Here is a 17,915-nt window from a genome sequence, read left to right on the forward strand (position 1 = left end):
CAAAGCTTATGAAAGGGTGCAGGGGGAAATCAACACCAGACCCTTCTGCCCTGTGTGGGGGGCCATTACCCTATATGTATGCCCAATGTTGGCTGGGCAGTGGGACATGCAATATGGGTTATGAGAGCAGCAGCAATTCGTCCATCTATGGTGGAAATTGGTGCACCACTTGGAAAACTCATTGGCTATCCAAATTTTCAATTTCTTTCGTCTTTCTCTCTAGGATGGGACCGTACACTTAATCTATGCCTTGCTGGAGAAGCCATTCCAGTCCCTGTCTGCTATCAACATCTCCTCACTCCACCGAGGACTCCAACGGGTGCAACTTTTAAAACCAGACATCCCGACGGCTCACCTCCCGAAGGACATGATCACAATGGACGTCTTGTCCCCAGATGTAATCATTCCTGACAAAGAGACGACCTACTGGTGTTATATCACTGAGCTGCCTGAGGACTTCCCCAAAAACCACATAGTCATGGTAAGACAAAGCTTTGTGAGATTTGGACATAGATTTAGGTGGCCAACAGATGGGCAACCAGTTACAATTGCATTTTAATATATATATATATCATACATGCAGCTGTGCCTGAAAACATCTGTAGAAACCTCATAAACCCACCTCATATCAGCTTATAAGTGAATGAAGGTCTCGCGCTTCGTAACCATGGGAATTATCACTTCAGGTTGATTCCATGCAGATCTTCTTATGAAAATTTAGATATCCAAGTCGACTGTAGAGTGTGATATCCACAAGTTGACTGTAGAGTGTGATATCCACAAGTTGACTGTAGAGTGTTTTTCTAAGGATTTATCAGGCAACTTTAGGCCAACCTAGAGTTTCAAAGTTGAAGGAAGGCTGCAGTACCCAAAACATAATGGTTTGGTTCTTCTCATTGACTTGGCTTCTTCATAAGGCCTGAGAGATGGCCGTATTTTTCATCCATGTGCATACAGATAGATGTCAATGGTGCCATTCATATCTCTATGCAGATAAACTCAGACCAAGCACTGCTTTGGTCTGCATCTCATGGAAAATGGACCTGCAGACCATTGTCTCCAGCTTTCGCCAGGTCCATCTTCTACATGGACATACAGACGATTATTATTACGGGTCGTCGGGATTCTGCCTTAGGCGGTTTTATTGCTGCCATACATGACTGTAGCAGCCAGATGTGACCCTGCGTCTTCTACCTACCTTGAAGCGCTTGACTAAAACCTCAATCCCAAAGATGATCATGGCATGAGTGGGTGACCAGATTACTGCTTCATTCTATGGGTGGAAGTGCTAGTGTGTAGCCTCAATGTCAGTCTGCTGTCAGTAAAGTCTACTCTACGTATAACATTACAAAGCTGTATTTTCAGTTCTTACCTCTAGAGATTGGAGACATGCTTTCGTTCAGTAGGGGTGAGGGGGGTAATTGTCCTGCTTGACTTTATGAAAGGGGTTTGCAATTTTTAGCATCATGGAAATGACAATGAATTTTTCTTGCACATATAATCTTTGCAGCCTGACGCTTTTCTAAAGGGGGCCATGCCTCCAAATGTGATGTAGAAGTACGCTTTCCCTACAGGAAACATATGACAGGAGCTGGAGACGGAGCCCAGTTTTCTGCCAGTGCTTTCAGTTGACACTGAATTGTAATTACTCTGGTAATTATACACGCAGAATGGACGATGCCTCATCAGCCCTGTCAGGTGTGTTTGCCATACCAGCAGAAATTCCTCAAGAAAAGATAGAAAAGATTTAGGGAAGAAAATTTCCCGCATGATAACTAGACAGTTCCTTAGGCGTTGCTAGATTAATAAATTGCACCCGGCAGGGTGACAGACACATCAGTGGATTCTGCACAATGTAGAAAGAAAAAAAGTAGTGAATACCAACAGAACCCCCGCATCAGGGAGATACCATGTGCAACCTACTGGACTGATTTATACTCCAGAGCTGCACTCACTATTCTGCTGGTGCAGTTACTGTGTACATTACATTACTTATCCTGTACTGACCCTGAGTTACATCCTGTATTATACTCCAGAGCTGCACTCACTATTCTGCTGGTGCAGTCACTGTGTACATACATTACATTACTTATCCTGTACTGATCCTCAGTTACATCCTATATTATACTCCAGAGCTGCACTCACTATTCTGCTGGTGCAGTCACTGTGTACATACATTACTTATCCTGTACTGATCCTCAGTTACATCCTATATTATACTCCAGAGCTGCACTCACTATTCTGCTGGTGCAGTCACTGTGTACATACATTACATTACTTATCCTGTACTGACCCTGAGTTACATCCTGTATTATACTCCAGAGCTGCACTCACTATTCTGCTGGTGCAGTCACTGTGTACATACATTACATTACTTATCCTGTACTGACCCTGAGTTACATCCTGTATTATACTCCAGAGCTGCACTCACTATTCTGCTGGTGGAGTCACTGTGTACATGCATTACTTATCCTGTACTGATCCTGAGTTACATCCTGTATTATACCCCAGAGCTGCACTCACTATTCTGCTGGTGCAGTCACTGTGTACATACATTACTTATCCTGTACTGACCCTGAGTTACATCCTGTATTATACTCCAGAGCTGCACTCACTATTCTGCTGGTGGAGTCACTGTATACATACATTACTTATCCTGTACTGATCCTCAGTTACATCCTGTATTATACTCCAGAGCTGCACTCACTATTCCGCTGGTGGAGTCACTGTGTACATACATTACATTATTTATCCTGTACTGATCCTGAGTTACATCCTGTATTATACCCCAGAGCTGCACTCACTATTCTGCTGGTGGAGTCACTGTGTACATACATTACATTATCCTGTACTGACCCTGAGTTGCATCCTGTATTATACTCCAGAGCTGCACTCACTATTCTGCTGGTGCAGTCACTGTATACATACATTACTTATCCTGTACTGATCCTCACTTACATCCTGTATTATACTCCAGAGCTGCACTCACTATTCTGCTGGTGGAGTCACTGTGTACATACATTACATTACTTATCCTGTACTGACCCTGAGTTGCATCCTGTATTATACTCCAGAGCTGCACTCACTATTCTGCTGGTGGAGTCACTTTATACATACATTACTTATCCTGTACTGATCCTCACTTACATCCTGTATTATACTCCAGAGCTGCACTCACTATTCTGCTGGTGCAGTCACTGTGTACATACATTACTTATCCTGTACTGATCCTGAGTTACATCCTGTATTATACTCCAGAGCTGCACTCACTATTCTGCTGGTGGAGTCACTGTGTACATATATTACATTACTTATCCTGTACTGATCCTGAGTTACATCCTGTATTATACTCCAGAGCTGCACTCACTATTCTGCAGGCGCAGTCACTGTGTACATATATTACATTACTTATCCTGTACTGATCCTGAGTTACATCCTGTATTATACTTCAGAGCTGCACTCACTATTCTGCTGGTGGAGTCACTGTGTACATACATTACATTACTTATCCTGTACTGATGCTGAGTTACATCCTGTATTATACTCCAGAGCTGCACTCACTATTCTGCTGGTGGAGTACATACATGATTCTAATGTCCTCCCTGTGAACACTCCACATACGTTCTCTCCGTCTCTAGTATGAACCGGTCATCACGGAGGGACACGAGGCTATCGTTCATCACATGGAAGTCTTCCAGTGCTCAGAGGAATATGATACGTTCCCTCACTACAGCGGACCTTGTGACTCCAAGATGAAACCGCATAGACTTGACTACTGTAGGCACGTCCTGGCCGCCTGGGCGATGGGAGCACAGGTAGGTGTACGAGTTACAAGTTGTGTGGAAGGCCAGGAACATGAAATCAGCATAAAGTAGGGTGTACACAAGTGATGTCACAAGCTTTTATCTCCTCTAGTCACAGCTAAAGCTAGATTCAGAATTCTCTATTTCCTGTTACCAGAGAGCAGTGCATTGTGGGAGCTCAGATGACAGTTACACAGTTAGGTCTTAGCAGTTAGGTCACATGACTGACAGCAAGTTGGAGGACCTGCTGACTGTCTCAAGGGCAACCAGAAGAATTTGAAAGTATCTCCATGATATTCATAAAGAAGGAGGACAGTAGAGGCATTCCTCAGGAGGCGCTGCATGGACTTTTAGGACTTCGGAGAAGTACCCATCCCCCTCTGCCATGGGCGCCAGGATAATGCCGGCTGTCTATATTCTAGGCATTCTACTATCCGGATGATGTTGGTTTGGCCTTCGGAGGTCCCAGGTCTTCTCGGTTCCTTCGACTAGAAGTTCATTACCACAATCCACTGGAACTGAAAGGTACCGTAGATCTGTGTGTGTGTGTGGAGCAAGACCAACTGCAGACCGTCTCACATATAGCCTGACTGACAATCATGCCTGCAGATCATCTCACATATAGCCCGCACTGCCAGTGTCATACATAACCTGCAGATCATCTCACCTTTAACCTTCCAGTCTCACATATACCCTGCAGATCATCTCATCATCTCTACCCTTTCAACTTCACATATAACCTGCAGATCATCTAATGTGTGACCCTCTAGCCTCAATTACCTTTCCCAACTGGTTCGGGAGCCGACTAGAGGGACGGCCATACTGGACTTAGTATTAACCAGTAGACCTGACAGATGTGCAGGTCGTGGGACACCTGGCAAATAGTGACCATAAAGTAATAACCTTCCAATTGTCATTCAAAAGAGCGTTTCTACAGGGAGGAACAGAAATACCAAACTTCACCAACTCCTCCGTACATAACGATTTTTCTGATGACAGAAACCTTTTAAATCACTAAAACAGGAGAGTACTGAGGAAGCACTGAAAAACTATAAGGAAAAAAATAGAATATGTAAAAAACAAATAAAAGCGACCGAACTAGAGACCGAGAGATTAATTGCCAAAGAGAGTAAAACGAACCCTAAAATGTTCTTCAATTATATAAATGGCAAAAAGTATAAATCTGAAGGTGTCGGCCCTCTACAGAGTGATAAGGAGGGAGTCGCAGAGAGCGATGAGGAGAAAGCAAAGCTATTAAATATTTTTTTCTCCACTGTATTCACTGAAGAAAATAAACTGTCAGATAAAATGCAGAATCTAAAAGTAAATTCCCCATTAAAAGTGTCCTGTCTGACCCAGGAAGAAGTACAGCAGCGTCTTAAAAAAAATTAAAATAGACAAATCGCCAGGACCAGATGGCATACACCCCCCGTATCCTAAGAGAATTAAGTAATATCATAGCCAGACCCTTATTTCTGATATTTGCAGATTCTATACTGACAGGGAATGTCCCACAGGATTGGCGCATAGCAAATGTGGTGCCAATATTCAAAAAGGGTCCAAAAACAGAGCCTGGAAACTATAGGCCGGTAAGTTTAACATCTGTCGTGGGTAAACTATTTGAATGTTTTCTAAGAGATGCTGTCTTGGAGCACCTCAATGAAAATAAGCAAATAACGCCATATCAGCATGGCTTCATGAGGGATCGGTCATGTCAAACTAATTTAATCAGTTTCTATGAGGAGGTAAGTTCTAGACTTGACAGCGGCGAATCAATGGATGTCGTGTATCTGGACTTCTCCAAAGCATTTGACACTGTACCACATAAAAGGTTAGTATATAAAATGAGAATGCTCGGACTGGGAGAAAACATCTGTAAGTGGGTAAGTAACTGGCACAGTGATAGAGACAGAGGGTGGTTATTAACGGTACACACTCAGATTGGGTCACTGTCACTAGTGGGGTACCTCAGGGGTCAGTATTGGGCCCTATTCTCTTCAATATATTTATTAATGATCTTGTAGAAGGCTTGCATAGTAAAGTATCAATTTTTGCAGATGACACTAAACTGTGTAAAGTAATTAACACGGAAGAGGACAGTATACTGTATACATATACTACAGAGGACAGTATACTGTATATATACTACAGAGGACAGTATACTGTATATACTACAGAGGACAGTATACTGTGTATATACTACAGAGGACAGTATACTGTGTATATACTACAGAGGACAGTATACTATATATATACTACAGAGGACAGTATACTGTATATATACTACAGAGGACAGTATACTGTATATATACTACAGAGGACAGTATACTGTATATATATTACATAGGACAGTATACTGTATATATACTACAGAGGACAGTATACTGTATATATACTACAGCGGACAGTATACTGTATATATACTAAAGAGGACAGTATACTGTATATATACTACAGAGGACAGTCTACTGTATATATACTACAGAGGACAGTATACTGTGTATATACTACAGAGGACAGTATACTGTATACATATACTACAGAGGACAGTCTACTGTATATATACTACAGAGGACAGTATACTGTGTATATACTACAGAGGACAGTATACTGTATACATATACTACAGAGGACAGTCTGGACAGTATACTGTATAATATACTACAGAGGACAGTCTACTGTATATACTACAGAGGACAGTATACTGTATATATACTACAGAGGACAGTATACTGTATATACTAAGAGGACAGTATACTGCTACAGAGGGATCTGGATAGATTGGAGGCTTGGGCAGATAAGTGGCAGATGAGGTTTAACACTGACAAATGTAAGGTTATGCACATGGGAAGGAATAATGCAAGTCACCCGTACATACTAAATGGTAAAACACTGGGTAACACTGACATGGAAAAGGACCTAGGAATTTTAATAAACAGCAAACTAAGCTGTAGAAACCAGTGTCAGGCAGCTGCTGCCAAGGCCAATAAGATAATGGGTTGCATCAAAAGGGGCATAGATGCCCGTGATGAGAACATAGTTCTGCCACTTTACACATCACTAGTCAGACCACACATGGAGGACTGTGTACAGTTCTGGGCTCCCGTGAACAAGGCAGACATAGCAGAGCTGGAGAGGGTCCAGAGGAGGGCAACTAAAGTAATAACTGGAATGGGGGGACTACAGTACCCTGAAAGATGATCAAAATTAGGGTTATTCACTTTAGAAAAAAGACGACTGAGGGGAGATCTAATAACTATGTATAAATATATCGGGGGTCAGTACAGAGATCACTCCCATCATCTATTTATCCCCAGGACTGTGACGAGGGGACATCCTCTGCGTCTGGAGGAAAGAAGGTTTGTACACAAACATAGAAGAGGATTCTTTACGGTAAGAGCAGTGAGACTATGGAAGCTCTCTGCCTGAGGAGGTGGTGATGGGGAGTACAATAAAGGAATTCAGGAGGGGCCTGGATGTATTTCTGGAGTGTAATAATATTACAGGCTATAGCTACTAGAGAGGGGTCGCGGATCCAGGGAGTTATTCTGATTGGAGTCGGGAAGGGATTTTTTTCCCCCTAAAGTGAGAAATTGGCTTCTACCTCACAGTTTTTTTTTTGCCTTCCTCTGGATCAACTTGCAGGATGACAGGCCGAACTGGATGGACAGAGGGCTTTTTTGGGCCTTATATACTATGTTACCTACAGCTGCAGATCATCTCGCCTTAACCTTCCAGTCTCACATATCACCTGCAGATCAACTCATCTGTAACCTTTCAGTCTCTCATATACCCTGCAGATCATCTCTACCCTTCAGCCTCATATAAAACCCGCAGATCATCTCATCTTTACCCTTCCAGTCTCACATATAACCTGCAGATCATCTCATTTTTGAACTTCCAGTCTAACATATACCCTGCAGATCATCTCATCATCTCTACCCTTTCAGCCTTACATAAAACCTGCAGATCATCTCATCTGTAACCCTCTAGTCTCACCTTCAGCTGAAGATCATCTCACCTCTCCCCTTCCAGTCTTACCATTATCTGCAGATCATCTCATCACCACCTTTCCAGTCTCACATATAACCTCCGGATCATCTCATTTCTCACCTTTCAGTCTCACATATGCCCTGCAGATCATCTCTACCCTTTCAGCTTCACATATAATCTGCAGATCATCTCATGTGTAACCCTCTAGCCTCACCTACATCTGCAGATCATCTCACCTCTAACCTTCCAGTCTCACCCATATTCTGCAGATTATCTCATCTGTAACCTTCCAGTCCCACCATAATCTGCAGATCATCTCATCTCTACCCTCCCAGTCTCACATATCTCCTGCAGATCATCTCATCTGTAAACTTCCAATCTCAATTATAACCTGCCGATCATTTCACCGCCAACCTTCCAGTTTCACATATAACCTGCAGATCATTCCTTCCAGTTTCACATATAACCTGCAGATCATCTCATCTGTAATCTTCTAGCCTCACCTACAGCTGCAGATCATCTCACCTCTAACCTTCCAGTCTCACCATAATCTGCAGATCATCTCATCTGTAACCTTCCAGTCTCACATATACTCTGCAGATCATCTCATCATCACTACCCTTTCATCCTCACATATAACCTGCAGAGCATCACATCTGTAACCCTCTAGCCTCACCTACATCTGCAGATCATCTCACCTCTACCCTTCCAGTCTTACCATAAACTGCAGATAATCTCATCTCTACTCTCCCAGTCTCACATATCTCCTGCAGATCATCTCATCTGTAAACTTCCAATCTCAAATATAACCTGCAGATCATCTCACCTCCAACCTTCCAGATTCACGTATAACCTGCAGATCATCTCATTGCTAACCTTCCATCTTCTCATATATCCTGCAGATCATCTCATTACTAACCCTCTAGTCTTTAAGGAAAATAACCCATTTAGTTAATAAATATGTTTTTTTTCCCCAAACCACGGCGAGGCTTGAGACGGACGAGCAGTGATATAAGGCGGTATAAATAGCAGCGCCGAGATACCTAGCAACGCAGCGCGGCCCATCAGCCCCTGACAGATCAGTACAAACCCAGTCGTGTCCGATTAACTCCATCACTGCGGCTAAAGGGTTAACACACCCCATTTTCTGGAGGTCATGTGACACTGCGGTTACGCCATGGCTTCTCGTGCCTGCCCCCAAGGCTCGCCCTCATTACCAGATCTCTGTGAAACATGTCAGTCCAGTATGTGCCGTGTAGGACGGGGGGAGCAGAGTTCAGAGCAGTGTGCCCGGCTGTCTCGCTGACACATGGCAGATGATGCCAGGCACAGTTCTGCCCGTGCTACACAATGGAGGAGACGCAACGTTCCTGACAGCGGTCGCCGCATGATATTTATAGACGCCGGTCGCGTGAAAGTTCAACTTTATGGAACAAAAGCATTTGCTCCGAGCTCTGTGATGCGGGGCATCAAATGCCATGATTGATGAGAGGAACATAGAGGCTGGTAGTGCGGGCACAGCTCAGTGCCAGGCTGCGGAACATAGAGGCTGGTAGTGCAGGCACAGCTCAGTGCCAGGCTGTGGAACATAGAGGCTGGTAGTGCGGGCACAGCTCAGTGCCAGGCTGCGGAACATAGAGGCTGGTAGTGCGGGCACAGCTCAGTGCCAGGCTGCGGAACATAGAGGCTGGTAGTGCGGCATAGCTCAGTGCCAGGCTGCGGAACATAGAGACTAGTAGTGCAGATACAGCTCAGTGCCAGGCTGCGGAACATAGAGGCTGGTAGTGCGGGCACGGCTCAGTGCCAGGCTTAGGACAAAAACCGACAGTTGGGGTACAGGATAATGACAGTTGGGGTACAGGACTAGGACAGTTGGGGCACAGGTCTATGACAGTTGGGGTACAGGACTAGGACAGTTGGGGCACAGGTCTATGACAGTTGGGGTACAGGTCTAGGACAGTTGGAGCACAGGACTAGGACAGTTGGGGCACAGGTCTATGACAGTTGGGGTACAGGACTAGGACAGTTGGGGCACAGGTCTATGACAGTTGGGGTACAGGTCTATGACAGTTGGGGCACAGGACTAGGACAGTTGGGGCACAGGACTAGGACAGTTGGGGCACAGGTCTATGACAGTTGGGACACAGGTCTATGACAGTTGGGGTACTGGTCTATGACAGTTGGGGCACAGGACTAGGACAGTTGGGACACAGGTCTATGACAGTTGGGGTACTGGTCTATGACAGTTGGTGCACAGGACTAGGACAGTTGGGGCACAGAACTAGGACAGTTGTGGCACAGGTCTATGACAGTTGCGGTACAGGACTATGACAGTTGCGGTACAGGACTAGGACAGTTGGGGCACAGGTCTATGACAGTTGGGGTACAGGACTAGGACAGTTGGGGTACAGGTCTATGACAGTTGGGGTACAGGACTAGAACAGTTGGGGCACAGGTCTATGACAGTTGGGGTACAGGACTAGGACAGTTGGGGTACAGGTCTATGACAGTTGGAGCACAGGACTAGGACAGTTGGGGCACAGGTCTATGACAGTTGGGGCACAGGACTAGGACAGTTGGAGCACAGGACTAGGACAGTTGGGGCACAGGTCTATGACAGTTGGGGCACAGGACTAGGACAGTTGGAGCACAGGACTAGGACAGTTGGGACACAGGTCTATGACAGTTGGGGTACTGGTCTATGATAGTTGGGGCACAGGACTAGGACAGTTGGGGCACAGGACTAGGACAGTTGGGGCACAGGTCTATGACAGTTGCGGTACAGGACTAGGACAGTTGCAGTACAGGACTAGGACAGTTGGGGCACAGGTCTATGACAGTTGGGGCACAGGACTAGGACAGTTGGGGCACAGGACTATGACAGTTGCGGTACAGGACTAGGACAGTTGGGGCACAGGACTATGACAGTTGCGGTACAGGACTAGGACAGTTGGGGTACCAGTCTTATGTCTCTGGCTTGCTCCCTGTAGGTCTACGTGACTCGTCCGGCATCCGCCTCCATTACACCCCATCACTGAGGAAATATGATGCGGGGATCATGGAGCTCGGCCTGGTGTACACCCCGCTGATGGCCATCCCCCCCTTCCAGAGGGAGTTCCCCCTCACCGGCTACTGTACAGAGAGGTGCACTGATGAGGTGAGTCCTGGGGTGCTGGAGCGGACGCCTGTAAGGGGCCACATAGAAACCAGTCCGCAGAACCTTCCGTGTCTTTAAGAACCTTTTATTTTGTTCTGTGTTGCACAGTACTACTTCCCACATTCTGTACATGCACAGTACTACTTCCCACGTTCTGTACATGCACAGTACTACTTCCCACATTCTGTACATGCACAGTACTACTTCCCACGTTCTGTACATGCACAGTACTACTTCCCACATTCTGTACATGCACAGTACTACTTCCCACGTTCTGTACATGCACAGTACTACTTCCCACATTCTGTACATGCACAGTACTACTTCCCACATTCTGTACATGCACAGTACTACTTCCCACGTTCTGTACATGCACAGTACTACTTCCCACATTCTGTACATGCACAGTACTACTTCCCACGTTCTGTACATGCACAGTACTACTTCCCACATTCTGTACATGCACAGTACTACTTCCCACATTCTGTACATGCACAGTATTACTTCCCACGTTCTGTACATGCACAGTACTACTTCCCACATTCTGTACATGCACAGTACTACTTCCCACGTTCTGTACATGCACAGTACTACTTCCCACGTTCTGTACATGCACAGTATTACTTCCCACGTTCTGTACATGCACAGTATTACTTCCCACATTCTGTACATGCACAGTACTACTTCCCACATTCTGTACATGCACAGTACTACTTCCCACGTCCTGTACATGCACAGTACTACTTCCCACGTTCTGTACATGCACAGTACTACTTCCCACGTTCTGTACATGCACAGTACTACTTCCCTCGTTCTGTACATGCACAGTACTACTTCCCTCGTTCTGTACATGCACAGTACTACTTCCCTCGTTCTGTACATGCACAGTACCACATCCCTGGGCGGAGCTCTCTTCATGGCATGTGTAGGTGACTGCTCAGAAGCCTCTTTGGCCCCTTGTCATGGCGCCCGCTCGGTCTGATCCCGATAGTACGCCACACACAGGGTTAACGCTCCCTCCTCCTCGCCCGTATCCCTGTCGCACACAACAAGCTACATATTTATGTGAACACGGGCTGTCAGGGATCGCTCTGTGGATGATGGCAGGCCGTCCGCCAGCCGCCGCCATCAATCTTAGATCGGAGCTGATTCCGGCGTCTGAGATTTGTTTCTTCTTTGATAGATTTTTGTTTTCCTTTAATGAGAACAGAAAGATTTCCCTGTAACAATTATGTGCCGCCTCATACTGCACACACACCCCATGCTGCACACACACCCCATACTGCACACACACCCCATACTGCACACACACCCCATACTGCACACACACCCCATACTGCACACACACCCCATACTGCACACACACCCCATACTGCACACACACCCCATACTGCACACACACCCCATACTGCACACACACCCCATACTGCACACACACCCCATACTGCACACACACCCCATACAGCACACAAACCCCATACTGCACACAAACCCCATACTGCACACACACCCCATACTGCACACACACACACCATACTGCACACACACCCCATGCTGCACACAAACCCCATACTGCACACACACCCCATACTGCACACACACCCCATACTGCACACACACCCCATACTGCACACACACCCCATACTGCACACACACCCCATACTGCACACACACCCCATACTGCACACACACCCCATACTGCACACACACCCCATACTGCACACAAACCCCATACTGCACACACACCCCATACTGCACACACACCCCATACTGCACACACACCCCATACTGCACACAAACCCCATACTGCACACACACCCCATACTGCACACACACCCCATACTGCACACACACCCCATACTGCACACACACACACACACCATACTGCACACACACCCCATGCTGCACACACACACCATACTGCACACACACCCCATACTGCACACACACACACACACACACACCATACTGCACACACACCCCATGCTGCACACACACACCATACTGCACACACACCCCATGCTGCACACACACACCATCCTGCACACACGCACACACCATACTGCACACATCACCCATGCTGCACACACACCATCCTGCACACACACACCATACTGCACACACTCCCCATGCTGCACACACACCATCCTGCACAGCACACACACCATACTGCACACACACCCACCATACTGCACACACACACCCATGCCTGCACACACACACACACACACACACCATACTGCACACACTCCCCATGCTGCACACACACCATCCTGCACACACACACACACACACCATACTGCACACACTCCCCATGCTGCACACACACCATACTGCACACACTCCCCTTGCTGCACAGACACTCTGGGTCCAGTGTACAACAATTATAAAAGGCTCTATAAAATTACGATCTAGAACTATCAAATTTTAATAATTAGCATAATGCTTCGTGGAATGCAACTAAAGGGGGTCTCTAGTGGAGTTAATAAGGGGGGGGGGCTTTTGTATTAACCAAGTAGAGTGACTAAGGAGGACCCAGCACATCCATGTTTTACACAAGCTGACAATCTCAGTGGGAAAAATGTAATGCTCCATTTCCCCTGCGGGTGCGCTGTAGGGAAACTGAATACTTGTGCCAGATTCCCCACAGATTTCAGCAGATCGCTGCAGGTCCATCTCAGCAGCAGGACATCCTGTTTTGTCAGTATTCCTAAAGTGGACTACCCCTTAAACCAGGCATGCTCAACCTGCGCCCCTCTAGCTGTTGTAAAACTACAACTCCCACAATGCCCTGCTGTAGGCTGTTCGGGCATGCTGGGAGTTGTAGTTTTGCAACAGCTGGAGGGCCGCAGGTTGAGCATGCCTGCCTTAAACAGTACAGTCCTTGGGTGTTTGCTTCTCAGGCATCTTTAACCACTGGTTCTGCTGTGGAACCCTAGCTGAGATTTGAAGGGAACTTGCCACCAAGAGGTTCACTGATAAACCAGGCCCACTGTCTTGTAGGACAAGCTCAGCCTAATCCGTTGCTCTTAAGCCATATGCAAATGAGCAGTGAAGTGCCTTGGGGGCGGGCCCAAGCCACTCTGTGCAGCCTTGCTCCTCCTACTTCCTCTCCTCTTGATTGACAGGGTCAGTTTCCTGCATTGTCCATGTCGCCTGGAACCGTCAATCAAGAAGAAGGAGGGGCTGGCAGAGGAAGTAGAAGGAGCAAGGGTGCACAGAGTGGCTTGGGCCCGCCCTCAGTGCACTCCATTCAGCAGAGCTAGCCCTACAACACATTGTGAATTTCCTGGTTAAGGTGCCCATACACATTAGAGAAGAAGTTGGCTTAACGGAGTGGCTGACCAACCATTGGGTATGGGGGTGTCCTGACTCCTCCCCAAAAGAAGGCTCAAGATGCCCGATCCAATCTTCTCCGAGGAGATAAGCCGCTGCCAGAGAAGTAGGGGGTGGTTTGGGCTCATTAGAAGGTCTGAAAGCTTTATCACCATTCTTCAAAGCAGGGGAGACAATGGCTGCCTCTCCTGCCTCTACTGGATCTCTGAATCTGCTTGCAGTAAGGACTTCTGCTGCTTACAGTCCATTGTGCAAGCAGTGACCCCATGTCCTCCAGGCCTTATCTTACCCTGCCTCGGGCTGGAGGACTTGAACTTGATATCCTGACATAGCCCCATTGCAGATGTGTGTGTAGATTTCCAGACATTTACTTGACACGTTCCTTCAAGGTAGACTGGAAGTTTCTATTAATAATTTAGGTTTTACCATCGTGTGCAGGGAGCGGGGGCAGAGAGTTTTTTGAGTTGTCACTAATGTCCTGCTATTCTGACACCTGGGGACCACCAGGCGGCTGTCCTTATTCAGGCTACAATTTGCTGAGTACAATGTCTTCTTGCTTGGGGGTCAGATTCATGGACGTTGTGGCCGGCAGGGTGGCAAATGGGCTCAGCTGTAACGCTAAAAATAAAGTAGCCCTCCCAGAAGTACTACCCCCACCATCCAGATCTCATCAGATGATAGATATTTCATTATTATTCTGGAATGTCAAATAGAGAGGATAGATAGAAAGATAGATGGATATGAGATAGATAGATATGAGATAGATGTGAGATAGATAGATAGATAGATAGATAGATGTGAGATAGATAGATATGAGATAGATAGATATGAGATAGATAGATAGATAGATAGATAGATAGATATGAGATAGATAGATAGATAGATAGATAGATATGTGATAGATAGATAGATATGAGATAGATAGATAGATAGATAGATAGATAGATAGATAGATAGATAGATGATAGATAGATAGATATGAGATAGATAGATAGATAGATAGATAGATAGATATGAGATAGATAGATAGATAGATAGATAGATAGGAGATAGATAGATATGAGATAGATAGATAGATAGATAGGAGATAGATAGATAGATAGATAGGAGATAGATAGATAGATAGATAGATAGGAGATAGATAGATAGATAGATAGATAGATAGATATGAGATAGATAGATAGATAGATAGATAGATAGGAGATAGATAGATATGAGATAGATAGATAGATAGATAGAGAGATAGATAGATAGATAGATAGATAGATAGGAGATAGATAGATAGATAGATAGATAATTTTCTGGAAAGACAGTTTCCATATCTTCGCCTCCGTCATCCTGCCTTTTCCTCTCATGCAGAAGACATTTACATGACGCCGGGATGTATTAATTATGGAGGAGTGCAGAGAAGACACGCATTTCACAGATTATTTTTTCCGGATGTAATGTATCATTATAGTCAGGTGATGGACCTAGGGGAGGTCGGTGGTCCTGTCCCCGGCCGCTCCCTTTCCTAGTGACTAGTGTAGAATCACCTGACCCCCAAATGCTCTCTTCTATCTCCCGCACCTCCAGGGTTCGCCTCCCCCCCGCCGCTGAAGCCATATTGCAGGCAGAGGAACACAATCCCTATAGACTGAGGGATCAGGTTACTACATGTAATATCTGACTCGCTTCCCCACATCCCCTGCATGTAATATATCCATGTGCGTTGCAGGCTCTTCCTTCAGGCGGGATCCACATATTCGCCTCTCAGCTCCACACACATTTGACCGGACGAACAGTGACCACCACGATGGTGCGGGACGGGAAGGAAATCGCCATTGTGAACCAAGATAAACATTTCAGCCCACACTTTCAGGTAAGGGGTCTCCGACACTGAGGTGTCCATACAGAATAGGGGCTGTACTCAGGGGCGTAGCTATAGGGGGTACAGAGGCAGCAGTCGCTATCGGGCCCAGGAGCCTGAGGGGGCCCAAAGACCCTTGTGCCACATAAGACACTGGCATTAAAGAAAGTGCATGCTGGTCAATTTACACCTCTGGCTGGAGGGAAGGGGTTAGGTCAAGAATATGAGCATGAGGGGGCGCCCTTTCAATGTTTGCCTCAGGCAGCTGGAGGGCTACGTGCTCCCCTGCCCCTTGCCAACAAGCACTGAGGGACGGGGGCCTAAGCTGAACTCTTGCACCAGGGCCCATGAGCTTTTAGCTACGCCCCTGGCTGTACCAAGAAGTGGGAACTTCTCCTGGTGCCACATTCCCTAATCCTTGGAGGACCTTGCTAACCCCTCCTTGTGTGATAACATGGTTTCCAGGCCAGTTTCTACACAGCCCCCCGCCCAAAGAGATGGGACCATCATAAGTTAGGGACCCCCGATCCCTCCACATGGTCCCCAGTGCTATGTCTGCCTTTATCTTGGTTATGCACCCATTACAACAGTGCCCCCACATGGTCACGATTGGAAGTGCAATTAGCAGAATAATGCAAGTCAACTGACCAGATTGCACAGGTTTCCTAGGGCTTGGATTGCACATCACCTTGCTGCCCCCTGCTGGCTCTCTACCTGTAGCATGCTCTACTGCTGTTGCATCAGGGTAGACATAGTGTGCACAGTGTCCAAGAGTACATACATCCAGTGTTCCCATGGATTTAGTTACAGTACTAATGCTAGTATCTCTACGTCTGTTATTTGCCCACAGGAGATCAGGATGCTCAAGAAGTCCGTCCGAGTTTTACCGGTAAGTGAAATTTGGGGTATTCAACCAGAAACCCAAACCAGTAAAACCTACTGTGAAAGTCCAAGGCTGGAGATCATGAGTCCCCTATGGACACGTATAGGGTGTAGGCCTGGAGCCTTCCTAGTGTACACGCAAAGTGTGGCTACAGCCTAAGTGGTATTGCAATTGCAGCTCCGTCACGTGATAGGAAACGGGAAAGACCCCCCCCCCCCCAAATCCACCAATTTTGGCAAGACTGACCATTCATCCAATGTATATGGAGGCCTCCTAACTTTCCCCACTAGATTTCAGTAGGCCAGATGAAACGAGCCACTGCTAGAGGTATCTGGCTGCAGCTTTTCTGTCTCTCCCCATTGAGAATACATGCACGCTCAGCCAAGCCCAGCATGCATGTGTATGGAGGGGTGTCAGGAGAGATAGCTGCAGACATCTATCTACAGTGTATAATATCAGTAGTGATCAGTCACTTGTATTTTCTCTAGAAGACGTTTTGCTAGTCATCCGAATGGCTGTCTCAGTTAGAATGACTTGTACATGAAATCTCCTGCATTAAAGGCTAAGTATTGAGGGGCAATTTTTTAATTATTGCATTGTACTCATTTTGAACTAAGAATCATTTTTTCAATTGGTCTTTCTTAAAAATGTTGAACCCCTTTCTCTGTGCAGCCTTGAGTTTCTCTAGTAGCAGGATCTGAATTTTTACTCTGTTCCGTCAGGCAGCTCAGCTGACGGCTCCTCATTGCTGATCTCTGACCTCCTAAACACCCCTTATAGCTCAATTCTTATGTTAGTGATAAGAATGTGGCTTAAGTAGTCTTTATGACTGTTTAGTAATTTAGAGATAATTTAGATGACCGGCACAAAGTGCAAGAACCATTCACATAGCTA

General features: G+C 46.2%; 1 protein-coding gene across 3 annotated transcripts in view; it reads left to right on the forward strand.

Annotated features, from left to right (window-relative positions):
• The window catches only part of DBH (dopamine beta-hydroxylase), a 30,010-nt gene that overhangs the window by 3,297 nt on the left and 8,798 nt on the right, over positions 1-17,915 (forward strand). For all 3 annotated transcript variants that reach the window (XM_044268249.1, XM_044268251.1, XM_044268250.1), the window contains exons 4-9: positions 224-481; positions 3,639-3,815; positions 4,226-4,328; positions 10,787-10,953; positions 16,007-16,150; positions 16,989-17,027. In XM_044268249.1, the coding sequence (XP_044124184.1) occupies positions 224-481; positions 3,639-3,815; positions 4,226-4,328; positions 10,787-10,953; positions 16,007-16,150; positions 16,989-17,027 (888 nt within the window). The remainder of the gene's footprint in view (positions 1-223; positions 482-3,638; positions 3,816-4,225; positions 4,329-10,786; positions 10,954-16,006; positions 16,151-16,988; positions 17,028-17,915) is intronic.

The sequence above is a fragment of the Bufo gargarizans genome, chromosome 9, assembly GCF_014858855.1.
Source record: "Bufo gargarizans isolate SCDJY-AF-19 chromosome 9, ASM1485885v1, whole genome shotgun sequence".
In the NCBI taxonomy this organism is placed as follows: Eukaryota; Metazoa; Chordata; class Amphibia; order Anura; family Bufonidae; genus Bufo; species Bufo gargarizans.